The sequence below is a fragment of the Rhinopithecus roxellana genome, chromosome 1, assembly GCF_007565055.1.
Source record: "Rhinopithecus roxellana isolate Shanxi Qingling chromosome 1, ASM756505v1, whole genome shotgun sequence".
NCBI classification, from domain to species: domain Eukaryota; kingdom Metazoa; phylum Chordata; class Mammalia; order Primates; family Cercopithecidae; genus Rhinopithecus; species Rhinopithecus roxellana.
The window spans coordinates 202893276-202911533 of record NC_044549.1 but is presented as its reverse complement, the minus strand read 5'-3'; the positions used below and the strand labels follow the sequence as shown (position 1 = coordinate 202911533).

Here is an 18258-nt window from a genome sequence, read left to right as displayed (position 1 = left end):
CGGGTCCCTGGTGAATCCCCACCTTCCAGCCAGGGATGGCCTGAAGCCTGGGGCCCAGGCTGCCAGTTCTGTGGACTGGCGTGAGAACGTAGGGTGCTTTTTCCAGGCTGCCCATGGCTTCCCAATGGGCCCATCAGCATGTACTTCCTCCCCTCTGAAGCCCGTGAAAGCCCTGACTCAGCCAGACTTGACAGGATGGCCGACTGCGGGTAGGAGCTTCCCACTCCAGCTCTCCTCTCCACAGAGGGCTGCAGAGACAAAAGGATGACCTGCCTTCAGATAGGAGCTGTCCTCTTTTGGTTTCCTCTCCGCTGAGGACTGCACACATGCTGGGACGACCTGTTGTGGAAAGGAGCTACCCACTTGGGGTCTCCTGAGAGCTATTGTGTTGCTCAACAAAGCATCTCTTCACCTTGCTTATCCTCCAGTTGTCCATGTACCTCATTCTTCCTGGACGTGGGACTAGAACTCGGGATCCACCCAATGGCAGGACTGAAAGAGCTGTAACAAGCAGAGCTGAAACACGTCCCCAGCTCCCCCCACCCCCCGCTTGCCACGTTGTGAGCAAGAGAAAGAGACAAGAGAGGAGAGACAGAAGAGAAGAGCTGTAGCCCTTTGGGAAGCCCAGACCTAGGAGCTCCCTGAGCCTGGGCTGTGACCCCCTCTTTGGAGCTCTGTGGTTCCTGGCATCTCCAAGCTTCTGGGCACCACCACGTTCCCCAGTGCCTGCATTGGAAGCTGCTTGTAGTATGCCTGGTTCAGCTGCAGCCTCTCAGGGAGCTGGCGCCTGGAGCTGCCCACCCCCTGGCAGCTGGTGTGCCTGGCTGTGCGCCGTGGCCAGAGCCTGTGCTCACTCGACTGTGCACCGCTTGCCACTCCGTGCCTGGCTTGCCCTTGGCGTGCATGGAATCTGTGCTGGTGACACGAGCTGAGCGTAGCCTACCAGGCTGAGTGGACGGAATGGGCCCAGCGGGCCTGAGCAAAACTCAGGCAAAGGCGCCACTGGCCACAGAGGTTTCTGGCTGGCAAAGCGACACCCCAAGTATTCTGTGACATAAACATGAAATATAGAATATTCAGAACTTTGCTGTAATAGCTAGTTGCTAGAGGCTCTCTGCTAAATGAGCCAATAATAAATAAGTTTACCTTTGGGGGAAGGAGAATCCCTGAGGGAGTTTTAATAGCTGGAAACTGTGAACAAGCTTGAGGTGTTAAGACCCTGAAAGAGGAAAGGGAATTGAGTACTGCGAAAAGAAGGGGAAGGGCCAGGTGCAGTGGTTCACACCTGTAATTCTGGCACTTTGGGAGGTCGAGGTGGGTGGATCACCTAAGGTCAGGAGTTCAAGACCAGCCTGGCCAACATGACAAAACCCTGTCTCTACTAAAAATACAAAAATTGGCTGGGTGCAGTGGCTCATGCCTGTAATCCCAGTGCTTTCAGAGGCCGAGGCAGGTGGATCACGAGGTCAGGTATTCAAGACCATCATGGCCAACATAGTGAAACCCCGTCTCTACTAAAAATACAAAAAATTAGCTGGGCGTGGGGGTGGGCGCCTGTAATCCCACCTACTTAGGAGGCTGAGGCAGGAGAATTGCTTGAAACCAGGAGGTGGAGGTTGTAGTGAGCCAAGATAGTGTCATTGTACCTAGCCAGGGTGACAGAGTGAGACTCTCAAAAAAAAAAAGGAAAAAAGGAGAAGGACATTTTAAAAAAGACATTATGCTGGCCCTAGCTATTCTGGGGGCTCAGGTGGGAGGATTGCTTAAGCTCAGGAGTTTGCGGCTACAGTGTGCTCTGATTGTGACTGTGAGTAGCCACTGCACTCTAGCCTGGACAACCTAGCAAGACCCCATCCATTAAAAAAATAAAAATAATAAAAAAGGAAATAAAAACCGTTATGCTACTCTACAATTTTCATAGAACTAACTATGGTGAAGTGGTCACTGAAATCTGTAGGGCATTTAGAGTTAAGACATCAACTCGGGGCTATGGTTCATGCCTGTAATCCCAAGTCTTTGTGAGTTTGAGACAGGAGGATCCTTTGAGGCCAGGATTTCAAGACCAGCCTGGACAACATAGCGAGGCCTGTCTCTTAAAAAAAAAAAAAACAAAAAACGCTATGTGTGGTGGCATGTGCCTGAGTCCCGACTACTTGGGAGGCTGAGGCAAGAGGGTCACTTGAGCTAACAAGGTTGAAGCTGCAGTGAACCAAGATCATACCACTGCACCCCAGCCTGGACAACAGAGTGAGACCCTGTCTTAAAAAAAAAAAAGTTAGAGTTAAGAAATCTGTGTTTTGTTAACCCAGGACTTGTTGAGAGCCATCCCTTTACAAAAGGCTCTTTTCTCTACCTGCACCAGTCATGCCTTCACATTGCCTTGTACCTGTCATATCGATGATATGGAGGGTAGTGGGAGAGTCTATGTAACTATCTTTCTCAGACAAATTATTCCAATCTTTTGCATGCAATCAGGATTTAAAATGAGCAGTTAGTATGTAGGCTGCATTGTGAGGAGGAATGACTTCCAACTTCAGGCAATTCATTGTGGCCATTGTTCCACAGAGAGGCATTTCAGTATTTCTACTAGAGCCTGTGTTTTGTGAAGCTTCATTGTTTTTGCCAGATGCCATTGGCTCATCTTGGTGAAGTACATGCTATAGAGCTGATATTTTGCTGAGTGTATCCTTGTCAACATTTCGGAAATACTGTTGACAAACTCTTTTCCCACCCCAATGAGAAAATTTTTGTTTTCACTTTCTATGACCAGTTAAAAGAAGATGGATGCACAGTGTTCAGCCAAGGTCAATGCAAGGAAGAGGAGGAAAGAGGCGCCTGGACCCAACGGGGCAACAGAGGAAGATGGGGTTCCTTTCAAAGTGCAGCGCTGTGCAGTGGTAAGTGGAGATGAACCCAGCAGGGGGAGGGTAGAAACCGATACAGCGTTGATGATATCAGTGTTACACGTCTTCTGAAATAATGAAAAGAAGGAATAGTAAGTGTATTTCACAGTTACTGGAAATCTTCTGCCTTTTTACTAGATTACGACTCACAGCTCAGTTATAGAAACTTTACACTGGATTTAGAAAAAGAAATGTTAGGAAAATATGGAAGTTGCGTGTGTATTAGGCTAAAACTATTGAAATATGGCCAGGTGCGGTGACTCACACCTGTAATCCCTGCACTTTGGGAGGCTGAGGTGGGCGGATCACCCGAGGTCAGGAGTTCAAGACCAGCCTGACCAACATGGTGAAACCCCGTCTCTACTGAAAATACAGAATTAGCTGGGCGTGATGGCACATGCCTGTAATCCCAGCTACTGGGGAGGCTGAGGCAGGAGAATTGCTTGAACTCAGGAGGCGGAGGATGCAGTGAGCCAAGATCGTGCCATTGCATTTCAGCCTGGGCAACAGAGACAGACCCTGTCTCAAAAATAAAAATAAAAATAAAAAATAAGTAAATAAATAAATAAAACTAATAAAATAGAAAAATTGGGGCTCTAGGCAGTGTTTTGATCTTCACATCATCTCGTGTCTAGTGCGTTTTTTCTACTGTTTTTTCTCCCTATATCGTTCCTCCATTCTATTACTAGTTATATCTTGGATGAGAACCTTTTTCCATTTATGCCTACCTTATGCTCCTTTATCTCTGGAAATGTATCTCTGTATTTCCTAATTATTGCCAAACCTTAGATGAAAGACCCCATTCCACACTGCCTACCCTGTCTCAGCTTGCTACCCTTCTAAAACTTTCCATAATAAAAACATGTCAGAGAACACTTATACACAATTGAAACTACTGTTGTCAATATTATTATGAAATCTGTGTTTCAAAATCCCAGTGACAGAATTGTATGTTTCTTTAACTGTATTGACCATTAGCCATTGATCAAACTCAGTTTCCACTGGTTAGTTCTAGAGCTTCCCAGCCCAAAGGGTAAAATCTATTAGGAAACAATTAATAGTTATTCCAAATGAATGCTCTGTCTTGAGCAATAAAAGCAAATAATACCCCACAAATAAACAAGTGCCTGCAGGGCTGATATTGATCATAAGGGCAAGTATATATATTTGTTTCTGTTGCATTTGTAACAAATTACCATAATACAAATATACAAATGAATTATCTTACATTTCTGGATATCAGAAATCTGAAATGGGTCTCAGAGGACTAAAATCAGGGTGTTGGCGGAGCTGGAGCGTCCAGGGGAAAGTCCGTCTTCTTGCCTTTTCCAGTTTCTAGAGGGTCCCCATATTGCTTAGCGCTTGGCACCAGCCAGTGCTTACATCACTCTGACCATTGCTTCTGCCATATCTCCTGCAGATTCTGAATGTCCTAGTCCCTTTTCACTAACAGGGACTCTTGTGATTACGTTAGGTGGACCCAGATAAACCAGAATAATCTTCCTGTCCTTCAAATCCTTTATTTAATCATATCTGCAAAGCTTCTTTACTGTTTTTATTTTTATTTATTTTTATTTGTATTTTTGAGACAGAGTCTCGCTCTGTTGCCCAGGCTGGAGTGCAGTGGCGCGATCCCAGTTCACTGCAACCTCTGCCTCTTGGGTTCAAGTGATTTCCCTGCCTCAGCCTCCCAAGTGGCTGGGATTGCAGGTGCCCACCACCATGCCTGGCTTACTATTTTTATTTTTATTTTTAGAGTAAGGGTCTTGCTATGTTGCCCAGGCTGGTCTTGGACTCCTGAGCTCAAGCAGTCTTCCTACCTCGGCCTCCCACAGTGCTAGGATTACCAGGCATGAGCCACTGTGCCTGGCCTGCAGAGTCTCTTTTGCCATGTATGGTAAAACAGTCACAGGCTCCAGGGAATGGGTGTGGCCATCTGTAGGGGGGCGTTATTCTGCATACTATAGTAAATAAGCTCAGAAAATTACTCAGCAATCAACAAAACAGGGCATTGTTAGTTTCTGAATATTTCTTAGAGAATTCAGATTGAAGAAATGGTGGTACCAATTCAGCAACATCACGTGGAGTAGGAACATGTTATAACCAAATAGGTGATACTGTCAGCTAATCAGCTAATCACTGTAGCTAGGAATAGAGCAAAGGAAGTCAGTCTTTTCAGTGGAATGAGCTCTGAGAAAACTTAAATTTCTTGGTCTTTAAACTCTGGGGAGTCTTTTTTTTTTTTTTTTTTTAATTCTTCTGGGGAGTCAATGCTTTAAATTCCTTTGCTTCATCTATTCATGTGAAATCAGTGCAGTGACTTGCTACCTGTTCCACATTCCTCCCTGAAACACACAGGCTATTTAGCATAGGCAAATGGTCGAAGAGCCACCCAACAGCCTGGACCAACCTTGGTGAGGAGGGGTGTCTGCTAGTAAATGTGCCAGTCATCTCACTGTGTGCCTGTACTTTCTAGCTCTGAATCTCCTTTGAACGCTATAACAAAAACAAGACTTTTTCTTTTTTTTAACAGCTTTATTGAGTTATAACTGACATATCATTTACAGTATACAATTCAGTGGTTTTTAGTTTAGTCACAGAGTTGTGCAACCGTCACCACGACCAGTTTTAGAATTTTTTTCTTTATTTTTTTGAGACAGGGCCTTGGTCTGTTACCCAGGCTGGAGGGCAGTGGTGTGATCATAGTTCACTGCAGCCTCAACTTGCTGGGCTCAAACAGTCCTCTCACCTCAGCCACCCAAGTAGCTGGGAATATAGGTGCACGTCACCATGCCTGGCTAATTTTTAAATTTTGCTTTTGTAGGGATGGGGTCTCCCAGCGTTACCCAGGCTGCTCTCAGTCTCCTGGATCAAGCGATTCTCCTGCCTCAGCCTGCCAAAGTGTGGGATTACAGGCGTGAGACACCAGGCCTGGCCTGGGATATTTTTATCACCCCAGAGAGAAGGCGTCTACTCAGGAGAAGTCACTGCCCGTTTCCCCCCAGTCTCTCCAGCCTCTGGAGACCACCAATCTGCCTTTTGATTCTGTGGATTTGCCTGTTCTGGGCGTTACGTACAAATGACATCATACAGTATGTGGTCTTTTGGGGCTGGCTTCTTCCACTGAACATGTTTTGAAGATTCATTCATATGTCAACATCTATAAGTACTTAATTATTTTGAGACAGAGTCTCGTTCTGTTGCCCAGGCTGGAGTGCAGTGGTGTGATCGCGGCTTCCCAGGTTCAAATGATTCTCCTGCCTTAGCCTCCCGAGTAACTGGGACTACACAGGCACCACCACTCCTGGCTAGTTTTTGTATTTTTAGTAGAAATGAGGTTTTACCATGTTGCTCAGGCTGGTTTTAAACTTCTGACCTCAGGTGATCCGCCCACCTCAGCCTCCCAAAGTGTTGGGATTACAGGTGTGAGCCACCACATCTGGCCAGTACTTCAATTTTTTTTTATTGGCAAATAACATTCCATCATATATCACATGCTACTTTTTAGTTATTCATTCTCCAGTTGACATTTGGGTTGAGTAAGCAAGATTTTATTGCATTTTTATTTATTTAGTTTTTGAGACGGAGTCTTGGCTCTGTCGCCCAGGCTGGAGTGCAGTGGTGTGATCTCGACTCACTGCAAGCTCCATCTCCTGGGTTCATGCCATTCTCCTCCTGCCTCAGCCTCCCGAGTAGCTGGTAGTACAGGCGTCCACCACCATGCCCGGCTAATTTTTTGTATTTTTTAGGAGAGACGGGGTTTCACCACGTTAGGCAGGATGATCTCAATCTCCTGACCTCGTGATCTGCCCACCTCGACCTCCCAAAGTGCTGGGATTACAGGCGTGAGCCACTGCTCCCGGCCTTTATTGCATATTTACAATGCGCTAGTATGGCAGTAGGTGGTAGAGGTGTAAATGAGATGTGAGCATAGAGTAGAATTCTATAGCCTAGAGCTCACTAACTTTTTTTTTTTTTTTTTTTTTTAATGGGGACTCGCAGGCCAGGCACGGTGGCTCACGCCTGTAATCCCAGCACTTCAGGAGGCCGAGTTGGGTGGATTACGTGAGGTCAGGAGTTCAAGATCAGCCTGGCCAACATAACAAAACCTTGTCCCTACTAAAAATACAAAATTTAGCTGGGCGCAGTGGTGGGTGCCTGTAATCCCAGCCACTCAGGAGGCTGAGGCAGGAGAATAGCTTGAACCTGGGAGGCGAAGTTTGCAGTGAGCTGAGATCATGCCACTGCACTCCAGCCTGGGCAACAGAGTAAGACTTCGTCTCAAAAAAAAAAAAAAAAAAAAAAAGAAGGCCCAGGCAGGTCTTAAACTCCTGGGCTCAAGCTGTCCGCCTGCCTCTGCCTCCCTGTGCTGAGGTGACAGGCGTGGACCTCCACACCTGGCTGAGCTCATTAGCTTTAGAAAAGCACTTTTCCTGCAAGTAAAGAAAGGAATAGGAAGGATCGCCAAGTATTAGATACCTGGGTTGGCGGGTCGGGATGACATGGATAGAAAAGAGACAAAAGAGTTAAGAAGGAAAAACTTTATGGTTATTTGGTCTATAAGTATAAATCATTTACTGATACAGATGTTTCTAAAGGTTCAATCAAAAGGATCACAAAAGTATTTATAAAACATAAGACATTTAGCTTATCTTAATATATATCAGGCTGGACGCAAGTGGCTCATGCCTGTAATCTTAGCACTTTGGGAGGCCAAGGAGGGCAGATCACGAGGTCAGGAGTTTGAGACCAGCATGGCCAACATGGCGAAATCCCGTCTCTACTAAAAATACAAAAAAAATTAGTGGGCTGTGGTGGCGCACGCCTGTGATCCCAGCTACTCAGGAGGCTGAGGCAGGAGAATTGCTTGAACCCGGGAGGCAGAGGTTGCAGTGAGCCAAGATTGTGCCACTGCACTCCAGCCTGGGCGATAGAGTGAGACTCGGTCTCACAAAAAAAAGAAAAAAAAAAAAAAGAAAAAAGAAGAATCCTTAGAAAGTAAAAAGTACTGGGACGACAATATCAAATTCTAGTCTCATATTATTTGAATTATGTCCATTTTCCTGTTAGTGTGGATGCTAGAATCTCTCCTTTTCACTGAAATTTTGAGGAATAGTGAAATAATGTGTGTGAATATAGTCTGGAAAAAGTTGTTATGGAAGCAATATTGCATTCAGAGACAATTGATAATTTGGGGACTGTTGATTGCCATTATAACTTTTAGTCGCATACATTTGGAAAGTTTATATAGCATTTTAGAAGCTAACCTCTTAGATTAATAGAGGTTAATCTTGTTACCATGCTGAAATCTGTGTTCTGTAGGATACAAGAGGAAATGAGCTAATGACAAATTTGTTGAGTGCCTACTTTTGTGATAGTGCTAATTACTTTGCAGATGCTACTTTGTTTAATCCTCATAGTACACTTGTAGGGCAGGTATTGTTGTTTTCTATTTTATGGAAGATGAAAGCTTTAGAAACTTGCGGTGATTTCACAGCTATTAAATGATAGAGTTGGGATTTAATCTAAATTTTTCAAGTTCTAACCCCATGCTCTTTCATTTATACCTCACTGCCAGATAGTCTGAAGGCTTGAAAGCAATACTGTGGGGTTCCCTTGAGGTTAAAATGAACGAGATGTATTTTAGGAGAACATAGACATATTTAGTCCTACTTTTATAAACCTCAGCTTCTAGAGACACTGTTGAGAATAACACTGTTTTAAAAAATACTACCTTTTCTAGCTGGAAACAACTCTAGGAAAAAAGATTCTGTTGGTTTATTATAGCGGCACAGTGTTAGGTTTCACTCTCTATACTTAGGAGAAACGGATTCAGCACAAACCCCAGCCAGGAAGAACAGCTGTATTTGTCTTCTACCTGGGAATAGACATAGAATGTGAAGAAGACTGAAGAAACAGTTGTGAAAGATAAGATACGTAAAATACCTTTTTTTCTTTTTTGAGATGGAGTTTTGCTCTGTCGCCCAGGCTGGAGTGCAGTGGCATGATCTCGGCTCACTGCAGCCTCCACCTCCCGGGATCAAGGAATTCTCCTGCTTCAGCCTCTGGAGTAGCTGGGACCACAGGCGCCTACCACGACGCCCAGCTAATTTTTGTATTTTTAGTAGAGGTGGGGTTTCACCATGTTGGTCAGGCTGGTCTCGAACTCCTGACCCCGTGATCTGCCTACCTCAGCCTCCCAAAGTGCTGGGATTCAGGTGTGAGCCACCACACGTGGCCAATATATCTTTTTAAATTTGGGTAAAATTCACATAACATAAAATTCATTATTTTAACCATTTTAAATTATATAAGTCAGTGGTTTGTAGTCTAGTCATACTGTTGTATAACCATCACAACTATTTAATTCCAGAACATTTCATCACCACAAAAAGAAACCCCCTGTATTCATTAGCAGTCATTCCCTATTTCCCCTCCAGCTACCTCCTGGCAACCACTAATCTGCTTTCTGTCTCTACAGCTTTGCCTAGTCTGAACATCTAACATAAATGAAATCATACAATATGTGGCCTTTTGTGTCCGACTTCGTTTGTGTGGCATAATGTTTTCAAGATCCATCCAGGTGGTAGCATGTATCAGTACTTTATTCCTTTTTATGGGTAAATAAAAATATTCCATTGTATGGACATACCATTTGTTTATCCATTCATTGATGGACATTTGGGTTGTTTCTACTTTTTGGCTATTACGAGTGATGCAAGTGTGAACATTTTTCATGTATAAGTTTTTTGTTTGTTTGTTTTTGTTTGAGGCAGAGTCTTTCTCTATCTCTCAGATGAGCACGGTGGCACAATCTCAGCTCACTGCAACCTCCACCTCCTGGGTTCAAGCGATTCTCCTGCCTCAACCTCTCAGGTAGCTAGGATTGCAGGCACCTGCCACCACACCTGACTAAAGTTTGTATTTTTAGCAGAGACAGGATTTCACCATGCTGGCCAGGCTGGTCTCGAACTCCCGATCTAAGGTGGTCTACCCGCCTCAGCCTCCCAAAGTGCTGGGATTACAGGCGTCAGTTACCGTGCCCTACATAGTTTTTTTTTTGTTAATATATGTTTTCAATTATCTTGGGTATATACCTAGTAGTATAATTTCTGGGTCATATTGTAATTCTGTTTAACATTTTGAAGAACCGTTTTCCAAAGCCGCACATTATTTTATATTCACAGTAGCAATGTATGACGGTTCTAACTTCTTCACATCCTCAACGAAACTATTACTGCCTGTCTTTTTGCTCATAGCCATCCTGGTTGATATGAAATAGTATCTCCTTGTGGTTTTGATTAGTATCTAGGTCCTTGGTTCTATTCCGAAGAATAACAACACACACACATATCTAAAAATGAATGTCTTGGCTGGGCGTGTTGGCTCAAGCCTGTAATCCCAGCACTTTAGGAGGCCAAAGTGGGTGGATCACTTGAGGCCAGGAGTTCAAGACCAGCCTGGCCGACATGGTGAAACCCTGTCTCTACTAAATATACAAAAATTAGCCAGGTGTGGTGGTGCACGCCTGTAATCTCAGCTAGTTGGGAGGCTGAGGCACAAGAATCACTTGAAACCGTGAGGTGGAGGTTGCCGTGAGCCAAGCTCGCACCACTGCACTCCAGCCTGGGCGATAGAGCAAGACTTTACCTCAAAAAAAAAAAAAGAATGTTTCCATTTATATCATTAAGTATATCTTAACTAAACTTATATAAGTGATTTTTTTTTTTTTTTTTGAGACAGGGTCTTGCTCTGTTGCCCAGGCTGGAATGTGGTGGGGCAATCTCAGCTCACTGTGACCCCTGCCTGCCTGACTCAAGCAATCCTGCCAGCTCAGCTTCCCAAGTAACGGACTACAGGCATATGCCACCATGCCCGGCTAATGTTTGTATTTTTTGTAGAGACAGGGTTTCGTCATGTTGCCCAGGCTGGTCTTGAACACCTGGGTCCAAGCAATCCACTAGCCTGGGCCTCCCAAAGTGCTGGGATTACAGGCATGAGCTACTGCACCCAGCCAAAACAAACCAAACCAAAACAAACAAACAAACAAAAACGTGTTTTAATGTTAAAACGATTTTAAAAATCTACACTTATCTGAAAACAAAACAGTATCTTCACAGTCTCTGGATTCAGCCCAATCACGATATGATCTTTTTAGAACTGAGCATCACTATAGCCATAGAGAAATTAGAAGAATTATAATTTATATAATTTATATAATTAATATAATTTAATATAATATTTAATAAATATATTTAATATAATATTAAATAAATAATATAAATTTATATAATTTATATAACTTATAACTTATATAATTTCATGCCAAAAATTTTGACAATTTAATAGACAATATCCTAGAAAGAGACAAATTACAAAAACTAACCAAGACAAAGTAGAAAATCTTAATAGACCTATATCAAGTTAAAAAAGAAAAAAAAGGAATTAGTCATTAAAAATCTTCTCACAAAGACAAGTCCAGGCCCAAAGTTAAAAAATTAGCTGGGTGCGGTGGTGCATGCCTGTAGTCCCAGCTGTCAGAGAAGCTGAGGTGAGAGAATTGCTTGAGCCCCAGAAGCGGAGGCTGCAGAGAGCTATGATCGTGCTGCTGCACTCTAGCCTCGGAGGCAGAGAACCTGTCTTTACAAAACCCACAAAAACATTTAAGGAAGAAATAATACGAATCTTACACAAAAATAAGGTAAAGAGAATACTTCCCAACCTATTTTGTGAGGCCAGATATCAAAGCCAGACAAAAACATTACAAGAAACAAACTATAGTCAAAAATCCCAGGCCAGAGACTGGGCACGGTGGCTCACGCCTATAATCCCAGCACTTTGGGAGGCCGAGGCGGGCAGATCACCTGAGATCGGGAGTTCGAGACCAGCCTGACCAACATGGAGAAACCCCTTCTCTACTAAAAATACAAAATTAAAATTAGCCGGGTGTGGTGGTGGGTGCCTGTAATCCCAGCTACTTGGGAGGCTGAGGCAGGAGAATTGCTTGAACCTGGGAGGCAGAGGTTGCGGTGAGCCGAGATCGCACCAGTGCCCTCCAGCCTGGGCAATAAGAGTGAAACTCCCTCTCAAAAAAAAAAGCCAGGCCACGTGCAATGGTTCACCCCTATAATCCCAGCACTTTGGGAGTCCAGGAGTTTGAGACCAGCCTGGGCAACATGGCAAAACCCCATCTCTAAAAAAATAATAATTTTTAAAAAATAGCTTTACACAGTGGCAGTGATAAAAGAGCTTTGCACAGTGGCCACTGGCGTTTATCTGAGGCGCAGTTATTACTCCTTGAAAACTTTTCCCAGTACCCGTCTGTGACAACGTGCAATGTCGTCAGCATTGGCAATTTTTGACAGTCTCTATGGAGACTGAATTTTTAAAAAATACAAAAAATTAGCCAGGTGCGGTGGCCCACGCCTATAACCAACCTCAGCACTTTGGGAGGCCAAAGTGGAATGACTGCTTGAGGCCAGGAGTTTGAAACCAGCCTAGGCACATAGTGAGACCTTGTCTCTACAAGAATAAAAAATTATTTGGGTGTCGGGTAGTGCATGCCAGTAGTCCCAGCTACTCGAGAGGCTGAGGTGGGAGGATCACTTGAGTTGGGGAGGTAGAGGTTGCATTGAGCCGAAATGGTGCCAATGCACTCCAGCCTGGGCAACAGAGCTGGACCCTCTTAAAAAAAAAAAAAAAGAAAAATCCAGATTGGAAAAGAATCAGCAACACTATCTTTATTCACAGACGACATGATATTATTATATGTAGAAAATGCTAAGGAATCTATGAAACAACAGCTGATACTAGAACTGAGAATTAGCTTTAGCAAAATCATAGAACATAAGATCAATATACAGAAAATTTCAGTTACACAAACACAAATACAAATCAATTGTACTGTTACATAATATCAAGGAACAATCCAAAAATAAAATTAAGAAAACAGTTCCATTCACAGCAGCATCAAGTAGAATAAAATATTTAGGAATAACAAAAACTCTCTTTTTTTTTTTTGAGATGGAGTCTTGCCCTGTCGCCTAGGCTGGAGTGCAATGGCATGATCTTGGCTCACTGCAACCTCTGCCTCCCGTGTTCAAGCGATTCTCCTGCCTCAGCCTCCCGAGTAGATGGGATTACAGGCACCCACCACCACACCCGGCTAATTTTTTCTATCTTTAGTTGAGACGTGGTTTCACCGTATTAACCAGGATGGTCTCGATCTCCTGACCTCGTGATCCACCCACCTCGGCCTCCCAAAATGCTGGGATTACAGGCGGGAATAACAAAATTTCTTAAATGAGACCATCTATAATAGACAGGTCAACATGCCTGCATAATAATTTCAGCCTGGCCTCTGAGTAACTACGTACAATTTACATAACTTCTCTGAATCTCCTTTCTCTCCTCCTTTTTTTTGAGACTGAGTCTTGCTTGCTCTGTGGCCCAGGTTGAAGTGCAGTGGTGCGATCTCAGCTAACTGCAACCTCTGCCTCCTGGGTTCAAGTGATGGTCCTGCCCCAGCCTCCCAAGTAGCTGGAATTATAGGTGCGCCACCATAATTTTTGTATTTTCGGTAGAGACAGAGTTTCACCATCTTGGCTAGGCTGGTCTCGAACTCCTGACCTCAGGTGATTTGGCCATCTCAGCCTCCCAAAGTGCTGGAAGTACAGTCGTGAGCCACCGTGCCCTGCCTCGTGTCTCTCATCCTTAAGTTGAGGATACCAATTATAGTACTTCTTGCCTTACAGGGCTGTTATGAGCATTAGAACGTATTTACAGTGTCAAGCACTACACAGTGATAATTATACTTAATAAAGCACCCAGGAGCTGTTTGCCTTCCCAGTCTCCTAGTGGAAGTGGTGTGAAAATGCACTTATGGGTCAGGCACAGTGGCTCACGCCTGTAATCCCAGTACTGTGGGAGGGCTAAGGTGGGCGGATCACTTGAGCTCAGGAGTTCAAGACCAGCCTGGCCAATATGGCGAAACCTTGTCTCTATTAAAAATACAAAAGTTAGCTGGGCGTGGTGGCGGGTACCTGTAATCTCAGCTACTCGGGAGGCTGAGGCAGGAGAATCGCTTGAATCTGGGAGGCGGAGGTTGCAGTGAGCTGAGATCATGCCCCTGCACTCCAGCCTGGGCAACAGAGTGAGACTGTCTCAAAAAAAAAAAAAAAAAAAAGAAAACGAAGAAAATGCACTTAGGAATCTTGGCAGTTTGTGCGTGGTACAGGGTGGCTGTTTGGCCTGGCTGCAGAGGAGCCATCGTTCTGGACCCAGTTAGTTGGGACTGTGCTTGGATTCCCAGCCAGATCGCTCAATCTGAACCTGAAGTCACCAGCAAGACATTTATTTTTCATGCCATAATTTACCCATTTTGTAAAAGGTTAGTAGCTTTCATTTGTCAGTTTGGAATACCATTTTTTCCTTCTTTCTTATGTTACAATGTTTTAGGAAGAATTTTAACCACATCATATTGAATAACTGATTTGTCTTTAAAGCTGCCTTTTTTGTTACAGTGGATGCCATTGAGTTGAACTTTCTTTTCCTTCACTTTCCTTCTCTTAAGGGCTTACGGCAACCAGCTCCTTTTTCTGATGAAATTGAAGTTGACTTTAGTAAGCCCTATGTCAGGGTAACTATGGAGGAAGCCAGCAGAGGAACTCCTTGTAAGTAAAGACCTACTTAATTTGTTGTTTTACTGTTGTTTTTAGCATTCCATTGTGTTTATCAAATACACACCTGCTCTCTACATACTTCCCTCCGATTGCTTGTAAAGGCCAGCGGCGAAGGGGTTCTTCCACCTGCCTTGATGTTCCATTTAGAAGGGTAACTCCACTCCATAAACTTTCATTTTTTTCTTATTATTTACACCTGTTTCCTGGGCTGCTGTTGTAGGTATGAGATATAGTAAAACAGAAACAATATGATATTATATTAGCCTGAGCTGAGTTATGATCTTATCTCTTTCTATAAAGTCCAAATCATATGTCAGGCTGTCACATTCTTCATAGCCTTCCCTGTCAGCTCTCTACGTTCTGTCAGCTGGCTATGATGCTGCCGATTGATAGAGAACAAAAATATCCCAGGTTGGGAGGTGCTCATCACTTAATTTTATTTTTACTGATACTATAATTATCCAGGTTTTAAAAAATACTTTATTATTTTCAAAGCCCTTGTTCTTTATTTGTTTGCTTAATTTACATCATTAATTAGCAGTTTTTGACCACATAAATTACTAACATATATTCAAGATGCTTTTCTTATGTGGGGCAATTGGTTTTAGAGATCACTGTAAAAAGAAACTTCCAAGAGCATTTGTTATGAATACAAAGTCTTATAGGCAAATATTCTTTCTTCTCTGTAAATTCCCCAATTCTCCTTTTTTTTCCAATCCTTTTTCACTTCTCCTGATTACTATACTAAGTGTTCTCTCTACCCTGTAAATAGAGAGCTGAACTAAGACTCAGGCAGACACCAGGGAATAAGAGGGAGTTATAGCCACAAATCTGTGCATTTAGTATATTTGTGGTTACTTCTTAATTGTATTGGTATGTTTGCTTTCTGTTGTAACTAAAGAACAGTGAAATACAAATAGAAGTGGGCCAGGAGTGGTGGCTCACACCTGTAATCCCAGCACTTTGGGAGACCGAGGCGGGCAGATCATCACTTGAGGACAGGAGTTTGAGACCAGCCTGGCCAACATGGTGAAACACTGTCTCTACTCAAAATACAAAAGTTAGCCAGGCATGGTGGCAGGCCCCTGTAGTCCCAGCTACTCTGGAGGCTGAGGCACGAGAATTACGTGAACCCGGAAGGCAGAGAGTGCAGTGAGCTGAGATCATGCCACTGCACTCCAGCCTGGGTGACAGAGTGAGACTCTGTCTCAGAACAAACAAAAAAACAAATAGAAGTGATGTACAGTGTCATACCGGGATTTTCTTTTCAGGCAGAGTCTCACTCTGTTGCCCAGGCTCGTGTCTAGTGGCGCAATCTTGGCTCACTGCAACCTCTGCCTCCCGGGTTCAAGCGATTCTTCTGCCTCAGCCTCCCCAGTAGCTGGGATTACAAGCGCCTGCCACCCTGCCCGGCTAATTTTTGTATTTTTAGTAGAGATGGGGGTTTCACCATGTTGGCCAGGCTGGTCTCGAACTCTTGACCTCGTGATCCACCTGTCTCAGCCTCCCAAAGTGCTGGGATTACAGGCGTGAGCCACCGCACCCAGCCAATACTGGGAATTTTAACACTTACCCCTTGGCCTTATCTTGGGTATACGTATTGTGGTTTTTGGGTCCTCAACGAAAAAGAGGCTAATTCCAGAGAATCCTTTCTTTTTGAAAAAATGTTTAGATATAGTTCATATTGATCACAACCCTCTGATTCCATGATAAGATTTTTGAGTTTGGCTTCCCTTATTTGGGTAATAGGTAGGCTCCTGGAGGCAGGGTAATATGACAAGGAAAACCAGAGACTATGAATCAGAGTGTAATGGTAGCCAGGTCTCACTTTAAAACGCCAGAAGATAGTTCAGGGTTCCCATTCAGATGTGATAGTAGAGGCTGTTGAAAGCAAGAACTTTTTACGTACTCTCTAATGATACACATTTACAATCAGCTATTCGTTTAGATTTGATCCGATGGGTTGCATTACCCAGTTTGTTGCTAATTTGTCCATATATCATTTGTGGTACATAAAATTTGAAAATATGTGTACTGTTTCCACGTTGGTCTTTTGTTTTGTTTTGTTTTGTTTTTGAGACAGAGTCTTGCTCCGTCAACCAGGTTGTAGTGCGGTGGCGTGACCTCAGCTCCCTGCAACCTTTCCCTTCTGGGTTCAAGCAGTTCTCGAATCTCAGCCTCCCAAGTAGCTGGGATTACAGGAGTGAGCCACCGTGCCGGGCCTGTTTCCAAGTTTTAAAGCTTATAATTAACAAGTCCTGACTAGTATAACTTTTTTAAATTTTAGAATTATAGAATTTTACAAATAAGTCGTTTTCAAGATTATCTACTTTATAGTTTCTTCATTATGTACATAAAGCAATTATAGTCCATAGTAACTAAGAGGTGAAGGCTCCCCTACAGTAAAACAGATCATTAGTGGGATAGAATTGCAGCTAAAACCTCACCCTGGAATGGTGCTACTCATTGTAAGCATTAGAATAGAAGACCTTCAGCAAAATAATTGTTATTTTTGGTGGAACAAACTGCCACAAATTAGCCTATAAATTTGCCAGCTTAATTTGAAGTCTGGGTTTTCTCTTAGATCTCATTTTGTCTGACTGTTGTATGTTAAATCACCAGGCAGCTAACTGCATTTATGCCAGTGCAGGACAAGGAGTAAAGCAATAAAGAATGCACATGCCCTAGGGAAGTTTCAACACCTCCCTCCTGCTCCCCAGGTTTTTACGAGGGAGGTTGTATAATCTAGGAGAAGATTCTCCACCTAGAGAAAAACAAATATGATTTGAGAGACAAGAAGGTCAGCTCTGGGAATCTTTTGGAAGATGAAAAAAATCAGCAATATGTTTAACTCAGAGAAAGGACGGAAAAGGGAGAGTATGAAGGGCAATGGAAATCTGTTAGGAGCAGAATGTTTCAGTGGTAGGTATTTGGGAGAATAAATACATCCAAAGAGATCATTCATTGAAACCCAGGTTTCTTCTGCCTAAAGGAGGACATATGGTTACTTAGTCACCAGTGGTGCAGCGTATAGTATAATTCATAATCCATATAAACCATGTAATTTATCATCCAAATCAGGACAGTTTTGAGCATGAAAGGGAGTTGCTGTTAATAGTATACAGAGGTTGAGTGTGGTGGCTCATGCCAATAATCCCAGCACTTGGGGAGGCCAAGGCCGAAGGATTGCTTGAGGAGAGGAATTCAAGACCAGCCTGGCAATACAGTGAGATCCCATCTCTACAAAAACTTTAAAAATGAGCCAGGTGTGGTGGCGTGCATCTATAGTCCCAGCTACTCAGGAGTCTGAGGTGAGGGGATTGTTTGAGCCCAGGAGGTCTAGACTACAACAAGCCATGATTGCACCACCGCACTTCAGCCTGGGTGACAGAGACCCTATCTTAAAAAAAAAAAACAAAAACATACATACATACATATATATATATGCCGGGTGCGGTGGCTCACACCTGTAATCCCAGCACTTTGGGAGGCTGAGGTGGGTGGATCACAAAATCAGGAGATCGAGACCATCCCGGCTAACACAGTGAAACCCCCTCTCTACTAAAAATGCAAAAAATTAGGGTGAAACCCCCTCTCTACTAAAAATGCAAAAAATTAACTGGGCGTGGTGGCACACGCCTGTAATCCCAGCTATTCAGGAGGCTGAGACAGGA

The 18258-nt window shown here is 43.5% G+C and overlaps 1 protein-coding gene across 1 annotated transcript in view; it reads left to right on the top strand.

Moving 5' to 3' along the window:
- The window catches only part of PCYT1A (phosphate cytidylyltransferase 1, choline, alpha), a 55334-nt gene that overhangs the window by 14428 nt on the left and 22648 nt on the right, over nt 1–18258 (top strand). The window contains exons 2-3 of the mRNA XM_010381197.2: nt 2771–2897; nt 14476–14575. Of these exons, the coding sequence (XP_010379499.1) occupies nt 2781–2897; nt 14476–14575 (217 nt within the window). The 5' untranslated portion in view covers nt 2771–2780. The remainder of the gene's footprint in view (nt 1–2770; nt 2898–14475; nt 14576–18258) is intronic.